General features: G+C 46.3%; 1 protein-coding gene across 2 annotated transcripts; it reads right to left on the reverse strand.

The window, feature by feature from the left end:
* MARCHF3 (membrane associated ring-CH-type finger 3) lies at nt 1–24,728 on the reverse strand. 2 transcript variants are annotated; one of them, XM_052701092.1, is made up of 4 exons: nt 24,544–24,728; nt 23,303–23,510; nt 6,807–7,016; nt 1–449 (listed from the first exon to the last, which is right to left on the reverse strand). In XM_052701092.1, the coding sequence occupies exons 1-4, from the start codon at nt 24,726–24,728 to the stop codon at nt 291–293; spliced, it is 762 nt and encodes a 253-aa protein (XP_052557052.1). In that variant the 3' UTR covers nt 1–290. The 2 variants fall into 2 exon arrangements, with proteins under 2 accessions (XP_052557052.1, XP_052557053.1); XM_052701093.1 differs by lacking the exon at nt 24,544–24,728 and adding an exon at nt 23,783–24,495.
* Between the last annotated feature and the right edge of the window lie 728 nt (nt 24,729–25,456).

Here is a 25,456-nt window from a genome sequence, read left to right on the forward strand (position 1 = left end):
TTTTGCATTGTTAATTTTCAGTTTATTTTAAACAATGATAGAAAAGTTTGCATCACTTGATGATGCAAGTATTAACACCAGCTTCCACACAGTATCTGCTAAATAAACGCATTTGGTAGCTTAGCAAATAGGACTGCAGCGTCCAGCATTTGAATTCAGATAGCAATTTCCTACTTCATGAAGAGTTTATGCATCAGGATAGCACACTGCTGGGTTCTGCATGGTGTTTGAGCATAGTGAGTTTGAGGCAAATGTCCTTAGTGCACAGCCTCAGAGCAGAATGGCCCAAATCAAACGATTGTCTCCTTTGAGTTCCTTTTGACTGATGGCAGGCCCAGCAGGGACTGCTGGTTGGAGGGAATGTTGGCAGACTTGGGGGCAAGGAGTATCACCCGCTGGTTGGTCCGACGCCATTCGTTGTATAATCTACAGTGATATCTAAATGATACCTGCCGAGAAAGAAGACAGGTGCATTCAGAATCACTTCATTCCTCTAAGGAATTGGTGAGGGGTTGGGGAACACACCTTCAAGTGGGACAGAAAGCCTTTAAGCAGCCTCACTAGGTAGGATGAAATTGACATATATGAAACCATATGGATAGGGGGCTTGTTTCCCAAGCTTCCACAGCAGAGAAGACCAGTTCGTGCCCTGCTTTCTGCTGCTACACAGTTCTCATTCCCTTCTAATGAAATGAAAAACTAGACATCCTGCCTGTCTATTCCAAGAGGTAGTAGCCATTTATAACTAGATGAATTTGGGTTTGAGGTTGTTCAGCTGATGATTTCTGTAGCTGGCTGGATGGAGAAGGCTTGCGTGCAGACACTAACAGCCTTATGTTGCACCTTGTAATGCTTTGTTGCTAAATGTATTGAATTCAGGATTGCATAGGTATCACGAGGTGAGTGTGACTGACTGCCAGCATGCCCTGTCTCAGAATCAGTGTCTCAAACAGGGTTGTCTTTTGAATTTTTTTTATTGGTCTCAGGTAACCAATTTCAAACTCAGTGCAGCCTGCTAATAGTGGAAGGGAAATGACTGCTGTGAAGATACACTGTATAGATTGTTTAAAGTAGTCTACTGGTTATTTTAGCAACAGCCAAGTGCACGAGTTAGGGCTGTATGCAGTGCTGTACTTACACAACTATGTCAAACACCAGTTAGTTGGCCTTGGGCTTGTTAGATGAGGTGTGCCAACTGACGAGATGATGCTCCCAAGCTGCAGGCAGGAAGGGACCCAAGCAGCAAGCACAGAAGTGCTATGCAATTTTCACACACAACTTGTCATTTGTCATTGATTTTTATGCGCTTGTGCCACTTCAGTTGGTCACTGCCATTCAGAGGGCAGAGAGTACTATGCAGATACTGCATCTGGTTCCCTGACACGCAGTGCTGGTGGTGTGGATGGCTACATAGCATAGTGCTTCTGCACTAGCCATCTACATGCCTATGAATGTATCCTTCAAAACCCTTTTAGTTGCAAAAGAGTGTTTTTAGCTAAATAAGTAATTTTCCATTCTGTAAAATCATACAGGAACCAAAAAAAAAGAAAAAGTATATATTTTTTATTAGGTTCTTATCCTGAGGGAAACCAACAGAGCTTTTGCTTGCTGAGCAGTTACCCAAGGACAGCTCTTCCCACAGATGAATTATTTCCCCACTTCTCCATCTCCTCTGCTCCCCCTGAAGGTAAAGCAGTCTGTGTCTTCACCTCATATAGGAACAGCCCGTATGTAAGAATATGAGAAATCTCTTAAAAAGTCACTGTAGTCACTGTAGTATCAGCAGAAATAATACGGTAGAGAGAGAGGAAGCAATTAAAAAAAAAAAAAGCCAACAAAAAACCCTCTACAAAGATGAATGCTATGCAGAGTGCTGTGATTGTCTCAGATAACTGAGTAGGAGTTCAGGCTGAGTTCTCCTATAGCATGATATGTGGTTCTTTGAGAAAGAGCAAGGTTGTTACTCCAGGCTTTAATTGCTTGTCTGCTTACAGCATTTCACAGAATATCCTGATTCAGCAGGCTCTTGCCTTGAGGTGGTTTCTCAGTGATGTCAGCTGCTCAATTTCACTGAGAGCATCCAGACCAGTGCTCCTAGCCCAGTGCTGCTACTCTGGGGTGGAACTCAGACACTGCACCAACAATACATGTTCCTACACTGAGCATTGCCACACAGAGGTTCTTTGTTCACCTCCTCAACACTATAGGCAGGGGAAGCATTTGTCTTTCTAACTTGGGTTCATTTAGGCTACCCTTGGTGTTTAACCAGCAGTTACATTACACTGGAATCTACATGGCCAATCCTCTTGCACCCAGTCCTCTCCTTAGTCTCACAGAAAGGTTGGCCAAGTGCATGGAGAGGCAGTGTGGCCATGAATCCTTAAGCAGAAAACAGTTTTTTTCATCTTGGGCAGAGCAGGACTTTTCTTTCTTTGGGGTGTGTGTTGGGGGGCATAGATCAGTTGCAGTAATTAACTGAGGAAAGGTAATAGCATTTTATGGAGGACTTGGCTGTGGCCTCCCTTTCAGTGGAAGGGATCAGACAGCTTCTTGGGCGCTAAAAATAACCTCCCCCATTTTCTGTTCACTGGGATACTGTGGTGCTTAAATGACCTAAGTGCCAGCTTTTGTCTACAAGAGAAGAAGCTGATTTATGGGAAGTAAAATTAAATATTACTTTTCTTAATTTTCTCAGGACCTAGAGAAGCGTTATATCACAGGTCATGTGTAATTTACCCAGTAGCTCTCATCATAGCCATAACTAAGCAAGCGGAACTGGATTCTCCCATCTCCTCAGCACTGAGAACTGAAGGGAGGTCTGCACATCTGGCACACATCTGGCCAAACACGGGTGAGGCTTTCCTGCAGGAGCACTGCACCTCAGGCTGCTGAGCACACAGGTGGAGTGTGCCCTCTGCCAGTTGTAAGGCAGTTGCTGTAAACCTCTACCATGCTTTCATAAATCTGCCTTCTGACGAGGTGCATGAATACACCACCACTTGAGCTTGATGAGTTAATTTACAGGCACACATAAATCTCCTCAGAACTCTTCCAGCACTAATGCTGAGAGGGAAATGAGGGCACCTTCAGTTCTGTGGACAGCGCCTGAGTATCCATCCTCTCCACCACTCAGCTGACTGGGTGCTGAGCAGGAGGTCCATGCACCCCACAAAGGCAGGGTGGGGTGCCTGCGCTGCTCGATGGATGCAGCGCTTCACTGCCCATCCATCTCCTGCTGGGCTGTGCGATGGCTCTGATTCAATTACATCTTGCACACCTCAGTGGGCATTAAAGATGTTGTGCCTCAGTTGAACCAGCTGAGGTGTGCCTTTATATCAAGATCACTCTTAGTATACTCTCCAAGCGCTAAGTAACTTCTAAAGGGCACACACATTTCTCTGTAGGATTCTGAAAGGAGAAACATTATAAAGTGAATTAGAGGTGATTTTTCATCCCTGTCAAAGCAGTGGCAGTAGATGTTGCTAGCTTACATCTGAGATGCTCCTGAAATCTTAATGAGCAAGGTCAGATGTGTCCACATGTCACAAGCAATTAAATGAAATTATTATTTGCTTGAGACATGCAATCCAGAAACTCAGATGGCCTTGAGCAGTGGCCCAGGAAAACCTCATGAAATTCAACAAAGCCAAGTGTACGGTCTGCACCTGGGTCATGGCAATCCCCACTACCAGTAGAACCTGGGTAAGGACTGAGCACAGCCCTGCCGAAAAGATTTGGTAGATAGCAATTGAACACGAGCCAGCAATGGGCCCTCACGGTCCAGAAAGCCAACTGTATCCTGGGCTGCAGCAAAAGAAGCACGGCCAGCAAAGGCAAGGGAAGTGATCCTGCTCCTCTGCTTTGTGCTGGTGAGGCCTCACCTGGAGTACTGCATCCAGGTGTAGAGTCCTCAGTACAGGAAGCATGGACCTGTTGGAGCACATCCAGAGGAGGGCCACAAAAATGATCCAAGGGATGGAACACCTCTCCTAGGAGGAGAGAGCTGAGGCTGTTCAGCCTGGAGAAGAGAAGGCCGCAGGGAGAAGTGATGGCCTTTCAGTATCAAAAAGGGGGCTACAAGGAAGAAGGGCACAGACACTTTAGCAGAGTCTGTCATGACAGGACAAGAGGAAATTTAAAATCCATTGTAGGGAAGACTTTGCGTGTAACGACTGCAACGAGAGATCCTGGCAAAGAGGTAAATCAGAACCAATCCTCAAAATCGCCGCTCGACCCGCCGCGCACAGCCATCTGGTCAGCGCGGCGGGCAGGAGCCGCGCTTGTGCCGCCGCGGGCGCCGACGCTGTTTGGACGGAGCCGGGAGTGAGGGCAGCCAACCCCCGCCTGTATAAAAACTGCCCTCAGGGAGCGCCGTGACCCTGGAGGGCCGCGGACAGGACGCGCGATCGAGGCCAGCTCCAGGGTCTCGCCAGTTAGCGCCGGCAAGCCGCGCGGGGCAGGGTGGGACGGCCGGAAGGAGCCTCCTCACTTTCTTCACTCCTCCTCTAGGAACTCTGGGGCGTTACCGCCTCTTTCGTCATCGCGGTGAGGAGCCGCCGCAGCAGCCGGGCGGAGGCAGCAACACAGACCGAGGGGACGCAGCCTCTGTGGGCTCATGCGTGCAGCCAGGTGGACAACCCGTGGGATGAGGCGGCACTCCAAAATACTGACTGTGGAGAGCTCCGTAATCCGGAGGTCTCCCTAGGTCCTGAGGCAGGAGAGGGCTGTCATGGCTGCAGGTGTGCCCTGTTCAAGGAGATGCTTGAGCAGATGAGGGGCTCCCGGGAATCTCTGAGGGAGACAGATGGAGCTGAAGGATGTTGTCACTGTTGAAGATTGCCAGGAAGAACCTCGAGCTGTCCCATAGGATCGTGCAAGGACTCCTCAGAGAAGGTCATATTGCCAGTACGACATCCAAAATCTTCTTGTGTCCCTCCAGGGGTACCCGCACCTGCTGCTTCCCTTAACTGCCTGTATACCAATGCACGCATCGTGGGAAGTAAACAGGATGAGCTGGAGATCTGTGTGCAGTTGCAGGGCTGTGATCTCACTGCAGTCACAGGGATGTGGTGGGACAGCTCGCGTGACTGGAATGCTGTTGTGGAGGTGACAACCTTTTTTGGAAAGACAGGATTGGGAAGTGAAGGTGAAGTTGCTCTTTATATGAGGGATCAACTAGAATGTAATGAGCTCCATCCGGGAGGGAGGAAGAATGTGTGGAGAGCTTGTGGGTGAGAATTAACGGGTGGGCTGGGATGGCTGGCATCATTGTGGGGGTGTACTACAGGTCACCAGATCAGAAGGATGAAGGCTACGTTGTAGCTGGAAGTAGCCTCACAATCCCATGTGCTGGTTCTCATGGTGAACCATCTATATATTTAATCATCTATATATTTGTTAGGTAAGCAACATGGCCAGGCATGTGCAGTCCAGTTCCTGCAATGCGTTAAAGATAATTTTCTGACACAGGTGGTGGAGGAGCCAACAAGGCAGGGGGTTCTTCTGGATTTTGTTCTTTTCAACAGGGGTGGGCTTGTTAGGAATGTGAAGGTTGAGGGCAGCTTGGGATGTAGCCATTACAAGATGGTGGAGTTCAAGATCTTGTGTGGAAGAAGGCAAAAAGTAGGATTGCTACTCTGGACTTTCAGAGAGCCAACTTTGACCTTTTCCTGAACCTACTTGGAGGTATCTCTGGGGCATCTCATCTCTTGAAGGTAAAGGGGCTTGCGGGAGCTGGGCAGCATTTAAACAGCACTTCTTCCAAGCTCAAGATTGGTGCAACCCTAAGAGTAGGAAATCAGACCTGTCTGGATGAGCAAGGAGCTCATGGATAAGATCAAAGGGAAGAAGAAGGTTTATGGAATGTGGAGAAAGGGCCTGGCCTCTTGGGAGGAGTAAAGGAGTGTTGTCAGGGCCTGTAATAAAGCAACATGGAAAGCTAAAGCTCACCTGGAGCTGGCAAATGAGATAAAGGATAACAAGGTTTTTTTTTTTAAAGTATGTTAACAGTAAAAGGAAGACTAGGGATAATGTTGATCCCCTGCTGAATGAGGGAGATGTCTGGTAATGGGAGATGCTGAGAAGGTGGAAACGCTGAATGCTGTCTTTGCTTCAAAGACACCCCCTCAGAACTCCTGGACTCTGGAGGAAAGAGAGAGTCCAGGAAATTGAGAGCTCTCCTCTGGTTGAGGAGGAGATGGTGTCTAGGTGGGATCAATGTGCACAAATCCATGGGCCCTGATGAGATGCATCCATGTGTGCTGAGGAAGCTGGCAGAAGTGATTGCTCAACTGCTCTCTATTATCTTTGGCAGGTCTTGGAGAGTAGGAGAGGTGCCAGAGACTGGAGGATAGCCAGCGTCCCTCTGGTCTTCAAAAAGGGCAAGAAAGAGGATCTTGGGAAACTACAGGCCATTCAGTCTTCTGTCCCTGGAAAGATGATGGAACAGCTTGTTCTGGATGCCATCTCAAGCAATTGAAAGAGAAAAAGGTCATCAGGAATTGTGCTCAACCAACCTTGTAGCCTTCTGTGATGGTATCACCATGCTGCAGCACCTGCTTTGAATTCCTCCTCATTGCTTCCTCTCTCCCTCTCACTATCCTGCCCAGAGTTTGGGATTTGAGAAGTGCAGACCTCAAATGCACTGCATCTTTCAGAATTTCCAAAGAACTTAATAGACATGGAATGAAGAGATTTCTGAATGTAAACAATGCTTTATGCAATGCTTCACCCATTCTACAGCACTCTAGAGTGGTAGAGGTGTAATTAATTTCCTGCTCTAGTCTTTCCCCCATACCCATACTCACTAAGGTCCAAAAGAGGTAAATGGTGAAGAGTGCAACAGTGAGTGCAATGAGGCCGACAGCTTCAAGCCTACTGCTGAAGTGCAGGTGGTCCACAGCTCCCCGCAGGCACAGCCAGCCAGAGACAGTTGCCAGTGGAGTGATGAACAGGAAACACACCATGTCTCCGAAGAGAGTCCGCTTCTCATGCTGGGGACCTGGGTTCCTCAGCCACTGCAGGCAAAGCACAGACAAAGCAAGTGTCAGCCAGCAGAGTGTGTCTTCTGCAACTCCAGAGCAGTAACTCTTATTACTACTTTTTGTCTTATTTTAAGATATATGTATGTATATATAAAGCTGCCAGTAACACTAGCAAAGCCATTTTTAACTTGCCCTCAGATATCTGCATGCAAGCAGAGGTGAATGCATGCAGGGTTACTTTTATTAAGAGGATATTAATCTTGCAAAACAGAGTGCCTGAAAGTCAATGCCTAAAGTGAAGGTTGATTGAACAGCTATCAGCCCTGCACGCCCCTGTTGCTATAAACAGGATTTCAGAATAGTAGAGGTGAAGGAAGTTCAGCCTGGAACAGCACACTGAGGCCTTGTAATTTAAAAACCTCATCATTCAAATCAATGTTTAAACAGGATGACTACTGAGCCATGCAACCTTTGCCACTGTAAGATGCAGGTTACTCTCTGTGACTGCTGCAGCATCCTTGTTTTCCTTTTTCTCTCTACAGATATGCTCAGTACGACCAAAGATAGCAAACATTTATCCTGTGGTGCCACCCAAAAGCCCCACCCAGCAAAGGGCCATACACCAGTCCTCGGCCTTGCACTGTACTCTGGCTGGTAGTGCTCTCATCCTCTGCTCTCAGTGCAGCAGGAACCGTGGCCACTGCAGCCATGATGCTCAGCCAGGTGTCCCAACCTGCTGTTTTCAACCCCCACTTCACCTTTTCCCACTTTGCCCACTGCAGGAAAATAAATACAGCATGTATCTCTTCAGCTGAATATGAGGTAAAACAGCAGCCACAGAAGTGAGTGCATCCAGGAGCAGGTGGCCGCAGACCACGCTCATTTTTTCAGCATAACTCAAGAATTCAGAGGAACAAAAAAATATACCTTTAAACAAATTTTTGGCAGGCTTTCAAGTCACTTACTTTAAAATAACAGGATCAAACAGGATCATAGAATGGTTTGGAATGGAAGGGCCCTTAAAGACTACCCAACCCCAACCCCAAGCCCTTGACAGGGCTGCCCTCCACCAGCTCAGCTGCCCAGGGCCCCAGCCTACCTGGCCTTGTGCGCCTGCAGGGGCACCACAGCTTCTCTGGGCAGCTGTGGCAGGGCCTCACCACTCTGAGTAAAGGATTTACTGCTAATATCTCATCTAAAGTTCCCCTCTTTTAGTTTAAAACCATTCCACCTCATCCTATCTCTATCAGACCATACAAAAGTTGTTCCCTGTCCTACTTGTAAGCATCTTTCAAGTACTGGAAGTTTGTAATGAGGTCTCCCTGGAGTTTTCTCCAGGAAGAACAAGCTTAGCTCCCGCAGCCTTGTTTCAAAGGAGTGGTGCTCTAGCCTTTTGCTATTCTTCATGGCCCTCCTCTGGACACACTCCAGCAGCTCCACGTTTCTTGTTCTGGGGGCCGCAGGCCTGGATGCAGTACTGCAGATGGGGCTTCACAAGGGCAGAGTAGATGGGGACAATGCCCTCCCTCTCCCTGCTGCTACCCCTCTTCTGTGCAGCCCATGATACTGTTGGCCTTCTGGGCTGCAAGCACACACTACTGGCTCATGTCCAGCTTTTCATCCACCAGGACCTCCAACTCTTTCCCCATAGGTCTGTTCTCAAATAGTTCTTCTCCCAGTCTGTATGCATATCTAAAATTGCCCTGATCCAGGTGCAGCACTTTGCTCTAGCCCTTGTTGAACCTCACTGGGTTCCTGTGAGCTCATTTTTTGAGCCTGTCCACGTCCCTTTGTATGTTAGCCCTTCCTGCTATTGTGTCAACTCCACCTTCAGCAAACTTGCTGAGGGGACACTTGATCCCACTATCCAGGTTGTTGATAAAGATGTTGAAGAGCACAAAATCTTAAGTATGAAGAGCTTCATAACTACTCTGTACATCCACAAGCAACTTCAGATGAAAGGCAAGGCACTCTTTCAAGAGGACTGTGCAGTAGCATTCCTTCCTTTCCAAGCAGTGCCAGAGATTTGACATTAATGAGTGCACCTGACGACTGCAGCAGGGCAGGCAGAGGGCAGGAGCAACACACCCAGCTCACCCCCAGGGTGTGTGTAGGGAGGAGAGTTAGGCCCAAATACGAGCGGTTTTTATAGAATTTGAACACACCATAAAGCCAGGGGGGAAAACTTGCAAACACTTTCCTTGGAGTCTTGTTCCATGTGTTTAAAAAATACACCAAGGGTGCATGCATAACAGTCTCAGGGTATATTCTAGACATTCTAGACATGACTGATTGTGACTTCTTCTTGTTCAATTTCCATGAATCCCTGTAATGAGAAACTGACAGGAAAATGAGAGGAACTCAACATGCCTGGCAGCAGGGGTTCTGCTTTTACAAGCAGCTGTCAGAAGGGTTTGTGACATGCATTTGTTTAAGAGGTAACATGGCAGAAAAATGCTGAGCACCTGCTCTGCATCTCAATGTCCACAGAGCAGCAGCTGCACACCAGTTTTCCAGCATCTGCATACCCCAGTGCCAGGCAGGAAAGAGGCATGGCTGCTCCCCAAGCATGGTCAGCATGGTTACATTCATGAGGCCAGTAGAACCCAGGCGGCACAGCTGAATGACAAATGCCATGCATCTATGGAAAGGCCAAGGAGAAAGGCAGGAATGTGTCCATGTGGCAAGCATGCAATGCACCCTCAGTATGTTTGTAGATGATGACAAGTTGGGAGGAACTGTCAGTCTGCACAAGTGTGGAAAGGGCCCTCAGAGGAGTCTGGAAAGGCTGGATCAGTGGGTTCAATGGCATGAACCTATAAGCTTTAACAAGACCAAGTGTCCTGCACTTCAGTCACAACAGACTCATACAACGCTACAGCCAGCAGAACATGGGCCAGCATAATGCTCAGATGGCCAAGAAGGCCTATGGCATCAGGCACGTCACCTGCGTAGAATACAGGGATGGTGTCTGGTCTTGCAGAGAGGGGATTAGGAAAACCAAGGAACTGAACTTGGAGAGGGGTGTTAAGAGCCACAAGAAGGGATTCTGTAAGTAAAATGGTCAGAAGAGGCATACAAAGAGAGTGTACCTCCTTTGGTAAATAAGAAAAGAGAACTGGCTACAACAGATATGGAGAAGGTTGAGGTATGAAATGAATTTTTTGCCCTGGTCTTAACTGGCAGACAGGATTCTTGTATTTCTCACATTCCTGAAGCTCGCATCCCTGAACTTCTAGGTGGGAACTGGGGGAGTAAATCCCCCTCCTGCTGTAAGGGCAGAGCAAGTCTGAGACTGCCTCGTAAGAGTGAACATATACAAGCCTATGGGGCCAGATGACATTCACCCCAGGGCTCTTAGTGAGCAGGCTGATATTTTTGCTGAGCCACTCTACATCATGCTCTCTGGTTGTGGCTCTCTGGTGTGGTCCCTGGGGACTGGAAAAATGGAAATGTCACTCCCATTTACAAGAAAGGGAGGAAGGAAGACTTGTGGAACTACAGGACAGTGAGCCTCACCTCCTTGCCTGGGAAGATCATGGAACAGATCCTCTAAGAAGACATGTTAAGTCACATTAGGGATGAGTGGCCTCTTCATCCATGTAACAGTAATAGGACAAAAAGTAATGTCCTCATGTTGCATCAGGGGAAATCCAGGTTGGATATTAGGAAAGAATTCAACTCAGAAAGAGTGGTGAGGCAGTGGCACAGGATGCCCAGGCAGGTGGTGGAGTCACTGGCCCTGGAGGTGTTCAAGAACTGTGTGGATGTGGCACTGAGGGATATGTTTAGTGGGCACGCTGGGGATAAATGGGCTGCTGGTTGGACTTTGTGAACTTTGTGGTCTTTCCAGCCTTAATGATTCTATCATTCTATGACTTTTCCAAAGCACACATCTTTCTCATAGTTCTGGAAACAGGAATACAAACAAGATCTTAGGAGTCTATTCCAACCGTAATGATTCTATTATTATGTGATTCACACACATTAGGGCAGATGTTGTTTCCCCAACTCCATTGTGACTTTCACAATGTACAACACAGTGCACTTAAATAAAGACAGCATTTGGTGGTCTGCAGATTATCTTGATTGAAAGGTTGAGCATGCTTCATATCCAATGGCTCTCAGCACCATTTCTGTCTGTCTGACCCATGTGAACAAAGAATGAAAACTAAGTAACTCAGATACAAGAAGAGGCCAGGACAGACGAGTAAATAACAGTTATATAAAATAATTAGGTTATAAATTAAAACCTCAAATTTTTATAGTCCAATTTTAAAAGCTGAAGTAATGTCATATTTTGAAAGTGGAAGTCCAAAGTTCTTAGGGGAACCTGCTTCAGCAGGGATCTGGACCAGGTGATCTCCAGAGGTCCCTTCCCATCCCTATGGCTTGTGATTCCATGAATAGTAATTTCAGTGGCTACACAGATTTCAGTCACAGCATGCATTTTAATCTGGAAGTAGCGCACTTGAATTTTCAAGCATGCTCCTGTTTAGATTCTAGGTTTCAGTCTTTCGTTTTGAAAATGTGCGCTGTCAAGTTACTTTATAGCTAAAAAGCCAAGTCAGCAAATCCTTAGGTGAAAGTGAAATCCATGCAACAGCTCCAGCAAAGTGCTGAGCTCATTAATTGCTCTGGCAGCACAGTCAGGACTGCCGTGCTGGCAAAGAACAAGGCGCAAGGCCAGATATAACTGTTAGACCTGCACTGTGGCACTCCGAAACCCTTCCTATTAAAATGTGTCAATGCACTCGATTCTATCTGCAATAATTTCAATTTTTGAAAAACAGATGGTCTGTAAAAAGGGTCACGTTTGAAGCTAAACACTGGCCCAGCTGGCAGTCAGCACCATCACCAAGTGCCATCTTGAAGTGAACATCCACTACTGTTCCAGATATGCAGGCGGAGAGCCAGAGCAAGAAGGCACAGTGATGGCAGCAGTGGCGCATGGCAACATCCCTTGGCAGACAGCCTCTTGCTAAGAAGCATGCTGAAGACTGCAGGAGTGGGGAAAGTTCCCTGATCTGGTCTCCTGCAGTCAAGAAAAGATTCTGCTTTGGCTGGAACAGAGAAGGAGCATAGAAGGGACTGAGAGCCTTTGTCGTAAGAGCAGACTTCAGAGGTTTTCTCAATTACCCCAGCAAAATCATGTCTATAGGTATGGCTATCTCAGGGGTGGCCAGGAAAACAGGAGAACTGATGAGGGATGTCAGTGAAGGAGGCGGGCTACTTAAGCTAATGGACAATGCTGGCATAAGAACAAATGGCTAATGATTGGTCATAAATACATCTAGGGTAAGAAACTGAAAAAACTTTCCAGCTTTCAGATGTTCTAGCTCTGGAACAGCCTCCTAGGAATCTGCAGATCATGAAAGAAGCTGTTTATCTTTTGAAAAGGATATCAGAGGTACTGCATTTGTCAGAAGGAACCACCGCTAGCACATCCAAAGTATCTTCACCTCACACACATAGTGCACACAGAGGATCTGCTGCAGTTACATCACCAGGCAGTGCTGAATTTGAATGACTGCTCATCCCAGAAAGACAAAACATAGCTCCTGACCCTCATCAGAGCATCTCCTTGCTTCTTTCAGCTGAATGCCAACTCCAGCTCTTCAGAGCTGATGTGGATTTGCAGCAATCCCTGGAAGACTTCTGGCCTGTAAGCCAATTACTGGCTTCCCAAACTTCACTTAGGCTTAAAACTGCACACAAAGCCACATCTATCCCAGAACCCTTTTAATACACATGTACTAAGATGTGGCAGAAGCTTTCCATCTGAAGAAGGAATTAACAAGAAGAAACTGAGGGTATATTTGAGAGGCTCTGCCTTGGCATTTATTGACCCAACTACAATGAGCTGCATCAGCAAACTTTCTCAAAGCACCTCCAGGAGTCGGAGGTATTTTACCAAGGTCCCAGTTCTAGGACAACTCACTCATCAGTCTGACTCCAATTGAATGACACACAAAAACTGAAGTATTTGCTTTAGTGTTTTCTGTCTCAGATTCTAAGGCCACTCACAGTTTCTAGTGGGAAGCCCTTTCTTTGTTCAATACATTCTGCTTGGAAAATTGATTTCACATAAATACTGCTTGAGTTGCATCAACAGCAAGGGAGATTCTGCAGAATATGATGAAAATCCTCCACCCTTTTAGTTAAAGATATTTATAGTGTTATCATATCTGAGGCTTGGGGAGAAGACAGGAAGGAATTGTTTCTCTTTGAGCCAAAAACAGCTTATTACACATCAAACATGCCAGTTCATTCCATTCTTTTAATGCCAATGGCTTCACAGTGAATCTCAGTGAAAGCAGCCTACATGCAAGCAGAACTAAGAACAATTATTGTCATCTCTGTTGTCACTCTGGCGGTGCCCAATGGGAGGGTTTTCTTTTGGGCTTTAAGCCAAGGAAGGTCAATACTGCCTGGTTTTCCAAGAGCACTTCTCTTGGATGAAGGATATTCAGACTGGATATTAGGAAAAATTATTCTCTGAAAGAGTGGTGCTGCAGTGGCACAGGCTGCACAGGGAGGTGGTGCAGTCACCGTCGCTGGAGGTGTCCAAGAACCATGTGAATGTGGCACTGAGGGATGTGGTTGGTGGGCACGTTGGGGCTGGGATGATGGTTGGATCTGAAGATCTTGGAGATCTCTTCCAACCTTAATGATTCTATGATATTTCTAAATACTAAGATAACCAGTTATGTACAAGAAATATACAGTAATTTAATTTAAATAGGTAGGTAGTCCTGTTCAAATACTTTTTTACTTGAAAATTTTTGTAACTTAAATTTCTCTCAGCCCAGATTGGTACCTATATTTGTTTCCAGTGTAATTAAACATTTTGGTTCGCTCAAAACTTTCTTAGGTAAATGTTTTACCAAGGAAAACAAACATTTCTCAACTGAAAAAAAGAAATTCTATTTCAGGTATTTTTCCTTCTTAGGTCAACTATCAATTACTGGTGCAACACTATTGTCTTCAGTGGGGTGCTCTTGGAAGAGCCATGGTGATAGCCAGTATAGATGCTCCTTCAATCCTAGAGAGAGTTTCTAGCTATGTGACAGCTGAAAACTGAAGATTTGAGCTCTGTAGTTTGCTGTGCCAACATTATGGCCTGTTCATACTTGTGTCAGCACTTAACCCTCATTTTAACTAAAGTTTTAGGGAATATTTTCATTGCTGATGTATGAACGAGCCAAAGATACTTTTCTGAAATAACAAAACAATCTCATTTGCATGTTTTCATGTACAAAGAGAATAAGAGGTTTATTATAAGGGTGGTATAGGATACAATTTAAATTATTGTGTTTTGAAATAAACAAACAAACAAACAAACCTGAACATAAGCAACAGTGCAGACAGGAACCAACCCTGGGTTAGAAGTAAGCATGAAGTCTGCTTCATGCTTGTACTGCAGGCTGTAGCTATCACAACACAGCAGATTCTGCCACTTGGATCTTTCAGCCTGACAGCTGGAAAGCAGGAGTGTGATACACAGTGCTTCACCAAGCTGTGATAATACAAGTGGCTGGCAGATGTGGTGTTCATTTTCTGGATTATACAACGTTAATATCTAAAAACAGGATTACTACTTTTATGATAGCAAAAACAAACAGAGCATGCTTAGCTCACAAAACCAGTGACGTTTCTTGGAGGTCCAATTAAACAATATTGAATCTTGTAACATTACTGCTGTTCACTTTTCCTATTACAGACTTCTAATTCATTTAATTATATTTCACATGATACTTCTAACAAGTAAAAGATTCCAAGATGTGTCAAGAAGAAAAATTATGTGATACTGGAAGAAGCAGTATTTCATTTTATCTGCATGTTTTGTAAAGCCACCATTCCATTTTTGTGTGAATGTCCTCCCAAAAAAACCAAAGCAATCAATAAAATCAATCAACAAAAATTATGGTTTTAGATTTTAAATCCAAAATGAAGCAGATTCACTATTTGCAACACATATTGTAGAACACTGCAAATACCATGATCCAGTCAATAAAAGTTTGATAGCCCTCCCAGAAGTCAGATACATTGAAACTTTCTGTCTTAGCAATTTTCTCAGTAGAAGCAGCAGCCTTTGACTGGCTCCTGTGGGCAGTATCTGCTACCTGCAAGTAGGAAATGCTGACTGCAGGACAGAAATGATAACCTGGTGGCCCAGAACTGCATTACAGAATTATTAACGTTGGAAAAAACCTCTAACATGTTCAAATCCAGCCTCCAGCTCATCTCACCATGCCACCATCCCTCAGTGCCACATCTGCACGGTTCTTGAACACCTCCAGTGATGGTGACTGCATCACTTCCCTGGGCAGCCTGTGCCACTGCCTCACCACTCTTTCTGAGAAGAACTTTTTTCCTAATATCCAACCTGAACCTCCTCTGGTGTAACTTAAGGCCATTCCTTCTCATCCTATCACTGTTACTTGGAAGAAAAGGCCGACTCCCACCTTGCCACAACCTCTTTCCAGGGAGTTGCAAAGAGCAGCAAGGTCTCCTCTGAGACTCCTCTTCTTCAGAGAGTCAAGAGCCACTGCAAAGCTTTTCTGCAATAAAAACTAACTATTTTGTTTATTTTACAGGACTATGAGCAGCTTGTTTTGATCTCTGGACTCTCCCACTAGAAATGAATACAGTAGGGCATTCTAAGGGCAGGAATGCAGTCTTGAACAGGTCATGTTTTCAAAACTCTATGTTTCACAAGCTTAATTGTTATTTCTTTTTGTAACACTTTAACTCAAACACACTTCTACCAGAAGGCTGCATGGCTGCTTCAAATTCTGCCCATATGACTTGGACCTTAAGGGCGCATTTAAGCAGCTGAGAACAAGTAGATATAACAGCATCTCCCCCACTTTGCCCTTCCTATTTGGTATTTTTGGGATCAAGAAGGGAGTCAGGACATAAATATGCATGTATGCCTGTCTGATAGAGAGGCCCCTGTGACACCTTCGAGATCTTCAAGCACTCTCTTCTCCAAAGTGCTGTCCCTTTACCCATTTGTTTAAGGCTGTAATTTAGTTGCTCTTTTTTCCAACTATTTATATTAGTAGATCATGAGCACTTTCCCTGTTGCCAGTGCTTCATCAGTACTCTGTTCCCATTTTTAAAACATGCTACAGCAATTCCAAGTGCACCCCCTATTCCCCGCAGAAGCAGGCAAAAGAGCTCAACCTGTTTTGCACAACCATGCTGCACCGAAAGCTGGGGCTCTTCTGTGTTCTGAGATTTATGGAACATTTCATAAATTCATAGAATATCCTGGCTGGAAGAGACCCATAAGGATCACTGAGTCCAACTCCTAGTGGTGACTACACCGAGTCACCATTTTCCTTCTGATTTGGAGAGCAATTCCTCTACCAACAGCATGCAACAAATCAATTGTTAATGATCTGCTTCACTGAGCAGAAGAAAAATAAATAAAAAGAAATACAACAGATAAAAAAGTATGATTCAGAGCCTTACACAAAAAATAAACTCATGTTTCAGAGCAAAGATCCTGGAAGTTTTAAATCAGAATGCATGCTTTACTTAACTGCTTCCTCTCTTTCTTATCTAGTATGAGCTCTAGAGACAGAAATCGATGGGTGAAAAACTATAGTTTACTATAGTAAACTCAATATTGCAATGTTTATCCTGATTATTCTTTCTCCTAGTCATGCTGCTAATATTTATGTTGTTAATGAAGTGCTTTTTGTTTGCTTGTTTGCTTGCAAAAATAATAATAATAAAAAAGAATGAACCGACAGATACCAAATCCTGATTGGTTTAAAACATGTAAATAACTTATAAGCAATACTAGCTTGTTTTAGAAGTTCTTATGCCACACTGATGGTGCATCTGGTTGTTTTCTAACATTTTGTTGGACTTAAGTACATTGTAGTGACATGTTTTGGATATATTTCTGGAGGAAGGTCATGGGAAGCAATACAGTTGCAATGTAGAAATCAAAGCCAAGATGATACCTAATACTCATACAAAGTTTGTCAAACCTTCGTGCTTAAACGCAGCAAAAACATCCATGTGACTATTGTCACACATTTCCAGGGTCACAAGAACCATAAACTGGCTTTACCAAAAAAATAATCCTACTTAAACGTGAAAGGTCCAAAAAAATCACTTGCAGATTGATTCCACTTTATTTGTTTTTGTCTGTCACAAGCAATATCAGGTCTACATGTACCAACCCAAATTATCAGACTCACCTTTCCTCCACCAACTAGAGTTTCTGCTACTTCAGCCTAGAGGTTCTGGGTTGGTTGTGACAAGGCTCCCTCTAGCAGTGGGGGACAAACGCAGCAGCATTTTTTCCCTTTGAGATGAGGCACCCTTAGGCACATGCCACGCATCACATCTCCATGTGCACCTTCTCATGCTGTACACTCCTTGTATCCAGCAGACTGTAGAGAGGTGCTGCACATCTAGTATCTGTCAGGAAAGGGGGGATCATCATCATAGCATACTTTTTGAATTGGATTTTCCAATATGGTAAGCCCTCAGACTGAGGAGAATGCGCATATACTGGTAATGTGTTAATAGACAGTGCATAAGGGATTACTGGCAGACAGACTGTAGTGAAATGAGTAATTCCAGACAACCTGGAGAAGCCCTGAAATCAAGGGAAATGCCTAGATTTGCTATGCTGACGCTTGCCAAGTGCCTCAACAGCAACATACTACCTCTAGCAAAAATGTCACTTCACATTGCAGCTTCAAAGATACCACAGGCAGTTCATGCTAAAGCACATTATTTCTGACTGATGTTGATTATTTCAGCTTTCCTAGTAACAGAGTTTGCTGGGTGACACCTGTAAGAAAGGAACAAGTCAGAGACCATCTCATGAAACTGAATGTGTACAACTCCATTGGGCCCAATGACATGCCTAGCCACTCTGCAACGTCTTTGAAAAGTCATGGCACTCTGGTGCCATGGTAAACATAACTTCTATTTAGCAAAGACGGAAAGGAAAGCCTACGAAACTACAAGCTGGACAGCCTCACCTCTCTACCTGGGAAGATCATGGAGCTGATCCTCCTGGCAGACAATTAAGGCACATGAGGGACAAGGAGGTGATGTGAGACAAACAGCACAGTTTCAGCAAGGACAGATCATGCCTTGCGAATTCAGTGGCCCTCAACAATGAAGTGATGGCTTCCATAAAAAGAGGAAGAGCAACTGATGTCATCTAAATTGACTTCTTCAAGGCCTTTGATAAGACTCCACACCCCCACTCTCATCCCTAAATTGGAAATACACAGATTTGAAGAGTTGGATATTCACTGGATAAGTAATTGGTTGGATAGTTGCAGCCAGAGTGCTGTGGTCCATGTCTCTACATCCAGGAGGGGCCAGTGACAAACAGTGTCTCCCAGGCATCCGTCTTGGGACTGGTGTTTTTCCATGTCTTTACCAATGACATAGACAGTGGGATCAAGCGTATTCTCAACAAGTTTGCAGATGATTCCAAGCTCAGTGGTGCAATTGATACAACAGAAGGAAGGGATGCCATCTGAAGAGACCTAGACCTTCAAAAGTGGGCCCAGGTGAACCTAATGAGGTTCAACAAGGCACGGTGCAAGGTGTTGTGTTTGGGCTGGGGCAACACCAGATAATCATACAGACTGGGAGAAGAACTATTTGAGAACAGACCTATGGGGAAAGAGTTGGAGGTCCTGGTGGATGAAAAGGTGGACATGAGCCAGCAGTGTCTGCTTGCAGCCCAGAAGGCCAACAGTATCCTGAGCTGCATCAAAAGAGTGGTGGCAGCAGATAGACAGAGGGGATTGTCCCCATCTATTCTGCCCTTGTGAGGCCCCATCTGCAGTACTGCATCCAGGCCTGGGGCCCCCAGAACAAGAAACAGGTGGAGCTGCTGGAGTCAGTCCAGAAGAGGGCCATGCCCAAAGGACATAAAGTCCTTTTCAGTGTTTTGTAATTTTCTATTTGCAGCCTCTTGTGACCCAGTTTGAAAGAGCAGGAGCGGATAGTAGTCCTCCAGGTTTACCATATCTGATACCCAGTTCCTGATGTCCCAAATGTACTGAAAAAGCACTTTTTCTATCATCTCTTTACTTTATTGCAACTATATACCAAGTTATCTCCAGTGCAGCTGCTGCGAACAAGTTCATAAGTAGCTGTGAAATGAAAGTCCAAGGCAGAGGAGCATCAGCCCATCCACTGAGCCAAAATCCCTGCAGAAGCAGGGACATGTGGAGGGAGTGCGACTGCTCCAGGTTAGCTGTCAATCCCTATCACTCCACACCTGCTGCACACAAACCACTTGTATAACTAACCCTGTGAAGTGCCTAGCAGCAAGCAGTTCTCAACAGTGACTGTAAAATCACACAGGGCAGCACTTCTGACACAAAGGAGACCAAAGATATGGAGACAGAGAAGAATGCAAAGAAGAACAATGCTTTCTGCCAAACAAGCTTTGATAAATACCCGTGGAGATGAAGTGCTTGCATATCCCTGGTGCATACTTATTTTACTTGTTGAAGAACAACACACAGAGCACTTCTCCCAGTGCAAAAGGCAAAAATGAGAATGTAGTAAACAGGTATCAAAACCAACATAAAATTTGTTTTCCTCCTGTATTACTCTGTATGTTCCAGCATCAGAGAAAAACACAGGACCACAGCCTTCATATGTTACCACCCAGAACCATGGCATGATGCCTTGAGGTAGAAAAGGTGGAGAGCAACTCGCATTCCTGGAAGACTGAATAAATATCGTCCCAATCACATAGTTAAGAAACACAATTCTTCTAAGGAAAAGAATCTGAGCTGAGAGAATGTACATCAAGAATGCCCAAAACTTCACAAACACAATGTTGAGAGGATTGACTTTCCTGACTCCAGCACACTGTACATTCACAGAGAAGTGTTTCTCAACCAAACAGAAGCCTGCAGGGCATAACAGCTAAAGGAAAGTCTCCTATGAGAAATACATATACCTTGGAACAAAATTGACCAGATAGAAACTTAGGATGGAGAAAAGATATAACAAATGAAAGACAAAACGAAGGTCAAAATCAAATTTCTTTTGCCATAACTTACAACAAAAAATCCAGAAAAAAAGAAGGCTGCTGCTCATAATGTAAGCTGGGAGGAGAAAGCAAAGGTGAGATTCCTGCATTTTTGCATCCTGTGCAAATTAATGCAGGACACAGCTGTAGAGACATTCCCTTAATCTGAGCTGAAGGTCTCCTATTCAAGGGCACACATCCTTAGCATGAACGTAAGCAGTTGCCAAAAAGAAGGCAAAAAGCCAACTCACAATAAATTTTCATGGAGTAGTTGCTCTCATTTAATAATATACTAATGACAAACTGACACCATGATCAAGGGAGAAACTGAATGGGTCCACTAAGCTGCTCTGACTAAATAACTAACTGCAGCACGAAATGTTCTGCTGCTTCCATAATAACATACACAGGGGAGGAAGGAAGACGGCCGAACAGCCAGCCACGCCACCTTCTGCTCACTTCATTTCAAGCCCACTACTAATGCAGCATCTCCTGGGTGCTAACAGCATGAAAGCTTGTTGGGTATGACATTTCTATGTAGAGCAAGTAAGTAAATCAATTTGTTTCCTTCGAGATCTTCTTCACACACTTATGGCTATGCCCCATTAGAAGCAGCAATCAAACTAGTGAGAGGAATTTTTTCCTTTTTTTGTCCCTTTTAGGAAAGTGAATGATATTTCTTTCAATAGATAGAAGCAACTCTTTTTTTTTTCCCTGAAGAAAAATCTCTAAGAGAAAATATTAGTATGATGGATTGCTTCAAGCATTTTTGTTGTGGTTGTTACTGACCAATGAATGGGATATAGTCTCTGCATGAGACAGGACCTGATGAGGAATTACTAGATATGCTTATCTTGGCTACACTCTATAAATGACCTTATGAGTACATCAATCCCTCCTGACCTCCCAAAATGCATTCATAAACTCATCATTCATCTCCACTAAGAGGACCATTTACCACTTCCATTATCTAGTTCCAAAGAACCTTTGGAGAACTAATTATTCTACTAAATGAAGAGAACTTTGACTCTGGGTTGTGTCTAACATTGTCAGCTGTGCCAGCACTTTGTGAGTGAAAAACAGCTTGGAGAGTTGATGGTACTTGCCTTATTTGTCATCCCATCACCCAAACATACACGCACAGCTCTTATCCACACACAATGGAATAAGAAGCAGGTGGTCACTCTGGCTTGCCATTAGTCCATGATTTAGAGCAGGTTTTTGTGAAATTTTGTCTGATCTATCTGATAATCATCTCTCCATGTTACTGTTACTTTAGGTAACACAGGGAGGCAGGTAAGATGGTGCTGGAGGGCGTAGGTAGTGAGAGGATCTGGAAACCTGAACCTGGTTTAGCTGCAATGTGCAGCTAAATTCTGGGAACTTTTCAGATTGGCTGTAATTATTTGACTGGGGAGGTTTGGGAAATACAAAGCACTGTGTGAAATAGATTAATGCAAACTTTGAGTGCAAACTTGTATCACAGCAACAGAAATCAAGAAGTCTGGTTGACATCTTCCTGCTTAGGTTTATTTCCTTGCAAACAGCCCATCTCAGTCACTTTTTGTCTTTGATGCTCTCAGCTTTGAAAGAATAAGTTTGATTCCCTTCTAAATCGGAAACACACTCCTTCTGTAAGACTGCAAAGGAATGTAAGAGAATCAGTTGCTGCTTTATTACAAGCCTTTCTGCAACCGCCAAAAACTGCATTAAAATACTGTGGTGTGGATGTGGTGGCTGAGAAGCAAGAAAAGATTGGATAGTAAAGAGAAAAACTTCAGTGAGCAATGTGTGCCATATTTCAGAGATGTCCCTGTCCCTCCCACTTGTCTCCAGCTGAGGAAAAAAAAAAGCAGCTTTTAAGTTGTTACTGTACATCATATTATATATCATATCATAATAATACCATTGATTTTTAGCACGAAGAGGCTTGCTTCTCTGAGATAAGTCATGCTCTATTTGTACAAAGCAAGGCTCGGGAGCAGCCACTGTAAGGGAACAGCTTGATAAAGACAGACTCTAAAATCAAACTGCTTGTTTACACCCTCTCAGGACTGCTTATCTTTCCTTCTAGAAGAACAGTTCAGGATGGCAACATCATTGCACCAAAACCACACCAACAAGGAAGCAAAAGGAGTTCAAGCCCAGCTCAGGGCATCTGGCTGTAAGAAAAGCTCCCACATCTCTGTTTTTGTGGATCCTAAGGAAGAATGAAGATCTTCTCGGATTCAGACACAAGTGGGAACACCTAACTTCACCCAGCCTGGAGCAGCTTTGGTGGTCTTCAATGAGAACTGCTCACTCACCACTGCCTGTGCTCTGAATCCCACCAAATCCCACCTGTCAGCGTTTTCCTGTATCCTCCTACTTGGCAACAAGGGCAAAACAGAACTCCTCTCCTTCATTTTCAACAGCATAACTACTACCTTTTCTGCTGTAATTTGTGGTAATAAGGTAAGCAAAAAGGACACTTTGCCCTCAGCACAAACTTTAGCATGCAAGTACTTGCGTCACCACCGCTATGGTCACTTCACATCGTTTCTAAAAATAGTTATTATTTGTAATTCACTTTTAATTTCAGTGTAAATCATATTTTTTTTTCCTCCAAAAGAAAATAGAGAAAGAAAAAAATCATTAACATGGTAGAGATAATTATTTGGGCTTTTTTCCCCCTCTTTTCCTGGAGATGCAAAAAAAATCTGGCAAGCTTCATGCAGCCACTAAAACATCTATTGTTCACTGAAACTGACTTTAATTGATAAGGGAAGAACAATTACCAATTCGCAGTCTGGTCTGGTACCCAGACAAGAGGAGGCCAAAAGGTCATTCCAGAGTGGCTGAAAATGCCAGACACTGCACAGAAACAATTACTTCTTTTGGGCTCAATACTGAAGCCAGGTTCCTCCTTGATTTGTATTGTCTTCCTCCGAAGCAAGGAGAAAATAGTTCTTGACATATCAAATATTCTGAATATATCTAGCAGAAGCTACCACATATCTGTGACACACCTCTCACCATCACCACCCTGGCTGCTGTACTCTGTACTCCTCACACAAACTGCTCCCCAAACCTTCACTTATGTTTATAGCAAAGCAAAATCATCAGTCAGGCTCTGCTGCTCATGCCCTTTCCTTAAGCTCCTGCCCTCACCCTGCAGAGCCTCAGGCTTCCAGCTTGCTCTTGCTTCAGCAGAGCATCTCTGTGATGCCCACATAAAGCAGACGCGATGTGCTCATTAGGGCTGAGCTCGGGAGGATGTGCCCCTCATACTGACCTCTACCAGCGGCCTGGGTTTGCGCTCCACTGCAAACCTGAAGTGGCAGAGCTCGCAGAATCTAGTGTTTGACGAGGACAACCAGTGCTCCAGACAGCTGCGGTGGATGGTCCCCAGCGTCCCCATACACTCGCAAGGAGAAAGCAGGTCTTCCTGACTGCTGCCCTCGTGGCAGATCCTGCACATCGGGCGGTCATTGAAGGGACTGCTGCGGGAGGAGAGACACACTGCTGGTCAGCACACAGCCCTGCTGCCAGGGACACCACCAATTCACAACGCAGGAAATGTCTGCAAGGTGCATGCTTTGCTCTGTGGTCAGTGCAGTAGGCTGCCAGGCTACAGCCACAGCCATGTGCATAAACTTACTTACAGGGTCTGTTGTGTGGGTGTTAAAAAGGGGAGAAAACAAACATACAGCTCTGGCAGGTGGAAGGGTCATGAGGGAATAGCTTCATTTGCTGTGAAAGCACGGTCACTCACCGTTCCTTGGGACAGTCCCCCACCTGCTGCCCAAGAGTAGAAAAGAGCAGCCTGGGAAGGGAACGCCATGTCCAGCACTTTCCTCCCGCAGCCAATTCTCCCGCATTCTCTCTCAGCATCCTAGAGAAGCTGTGGGTGCCCCATCCCTGGAGGCACTCAGGGCCAGGCTGAATGGGTTTCCGGGCAGCCTCGTCTGGTGGGTGGCGGCCCTGCCGATTGGATGGGCTTAAGGGTCACTTTCAGCTAAAGCCATTCTGCGATTCTGTGATTCTACGTGCAAAGGGTGATCCTCCTTCTAGAGAAAGCCTGGAGACTCCGAACTTAGCCAACTTCATTACCGAAGAATCTCTCTTCAGGGTGCACGGCGGCTTCCCCACTCCCGGGCTCCCCCCGCCGCAGCTGCTGGCAGTGCCTGGCGCGGCTCCTCACGGCAGCGGGGCGAAGAAGACAGCGGGGTGCACCGAAGCGGGGCGCACCGAAGCGGGGCGGAGCGCGCAGCTCCGCGCCCTCCCGCTTCCCACGGGGACGTGCAGAACCACCGGGTTTGAAAAAGTTATTGCAAATAAAGGGGGAACAGCCCTTTCGGGCCTCCGGGTCACTCACGCGGCGGGGGTGAGCTACCCCACAGAGGCCAGACGAAGGGTAGCGTCCCGCCGAAGCCCAGGGCTAGCCCCGTCCGACGCATCTTTCCAGCTCCGCGCAGCGCAGCCGCGACCCCGCTCCCCGCCTGCACCCCGCCGCTCGCTCCCCGCGTTCCCTACCTCTGCGTGGTGAGAGTCCGCACCACGGAGGAGAGCAGCTGCCCGTCCTTGGCCGCCACCTGCATGACATACCGCGGCCGCCCGCCGCCCGGGCCAGCCGGGCCGCCGCGGGGCGGGCTCTTGCGGCGCGGCGCGGCGGGGAGCGGCGGGGCGGCGGGCGGCGGGCTGCCGCGGCCGTTCGTCATAGCGGAGGGCGGCCGCCGCGCCGGGCACATCTGCGGAGGGAGCGGGGGGGCGGCGGTCACGCCACGTCCCCGCCCGCCGCTCTCCGCCGCGCTGACCCCCGACCCCGCCGAACCGCAGCCGGCAGCGAGCGTGATCTCGGCTTTGCTCTTTACCTTTGTGCCTCTGCCGTGCGTGCCCTGCACCTGGAGACTGTCCCGTCCGCGCTGGGAGCCGTGCGAGGAGGGGAAGCTGTGCGAGGAGAAGCGGCCGCCCCCCCAGAACCCCGGACGGCCGCCCGGAGCGCGGCACTGCTGCCCGCAGCTGGCGCTGTCACGCGGAGCCGTCGAAACAGCGTGCAGGGGTGACCCGTGCCACGCGGTGCGGTGGAAATCACGGCCTCCTCTCTGCTCCTTTCCCCATCGCTTAGAGTGTATTTTATGCGATGTCTGGGTGGCAGCCGGGAAGCAAGTGGTGACTGCTCGTCAGCACAGAGGTGCTTGGGCAGTGAAACTCTCGGTGCCTCGTGTGTCGCCGCTCGCAGGTGTACAGTGAGGAGGCTGCGTGCCTGCACGTGCGGGCAGATTGACTGCCTGCTTGCGGAGAAGGCTCTGAACACGGCTTCGGGACGCGGGCCACTGAGCCACACTGCCGTGGATTACCCCTGTGACACTCACGCTGCAACTGGGCACGTTCCTGTCTGCGCTGCCTCTGATCCTCGCTGAAAACGTTCAGCCTCAAGTACCGCTCC

This window comes from Tympanuchus pallidicinctus, unplaced genomic scaffold, assembly GCF_026119805.1.
Source record: "Tympanuchus pallidicinctus isolate F22 unplaced genomic scaffold, pur_lepc_1.0 scaffold4, whole genome shotgun sequence".
Classification (NCBI taxonomy): Eukaryota; Metazoa; Chordata; class Aves; order Galliformes; family Phasianidae; genus Tympanuchus; species Tympanuchus pallidicinctus.

Bases quoted from the DNA above. Each gene is read 5' to 3' on its own strand.
- MARCHF3 (XM_052701092.1), bottom strand. From the start codon at position 24,728: ATGACGAACGGCCGCGGCAGCCCGCCGCCCGCCGCCCCGCCGCTCCCC. The intron at 23,511-24,543 runs GTAGGGAACGCG...CTCCTCCCGCAG, and splicing joins CGGACTCTCACCACGCAGAG to CAGTCCCTTCAATGACCGCC. The intron at 450-6,806 runs GTGAGTATGGGT...CTTTCTCGGCAG, and splicing joins TTTACCTCTTTTGGACCTTA to GTATCATTTAGATATCACTG.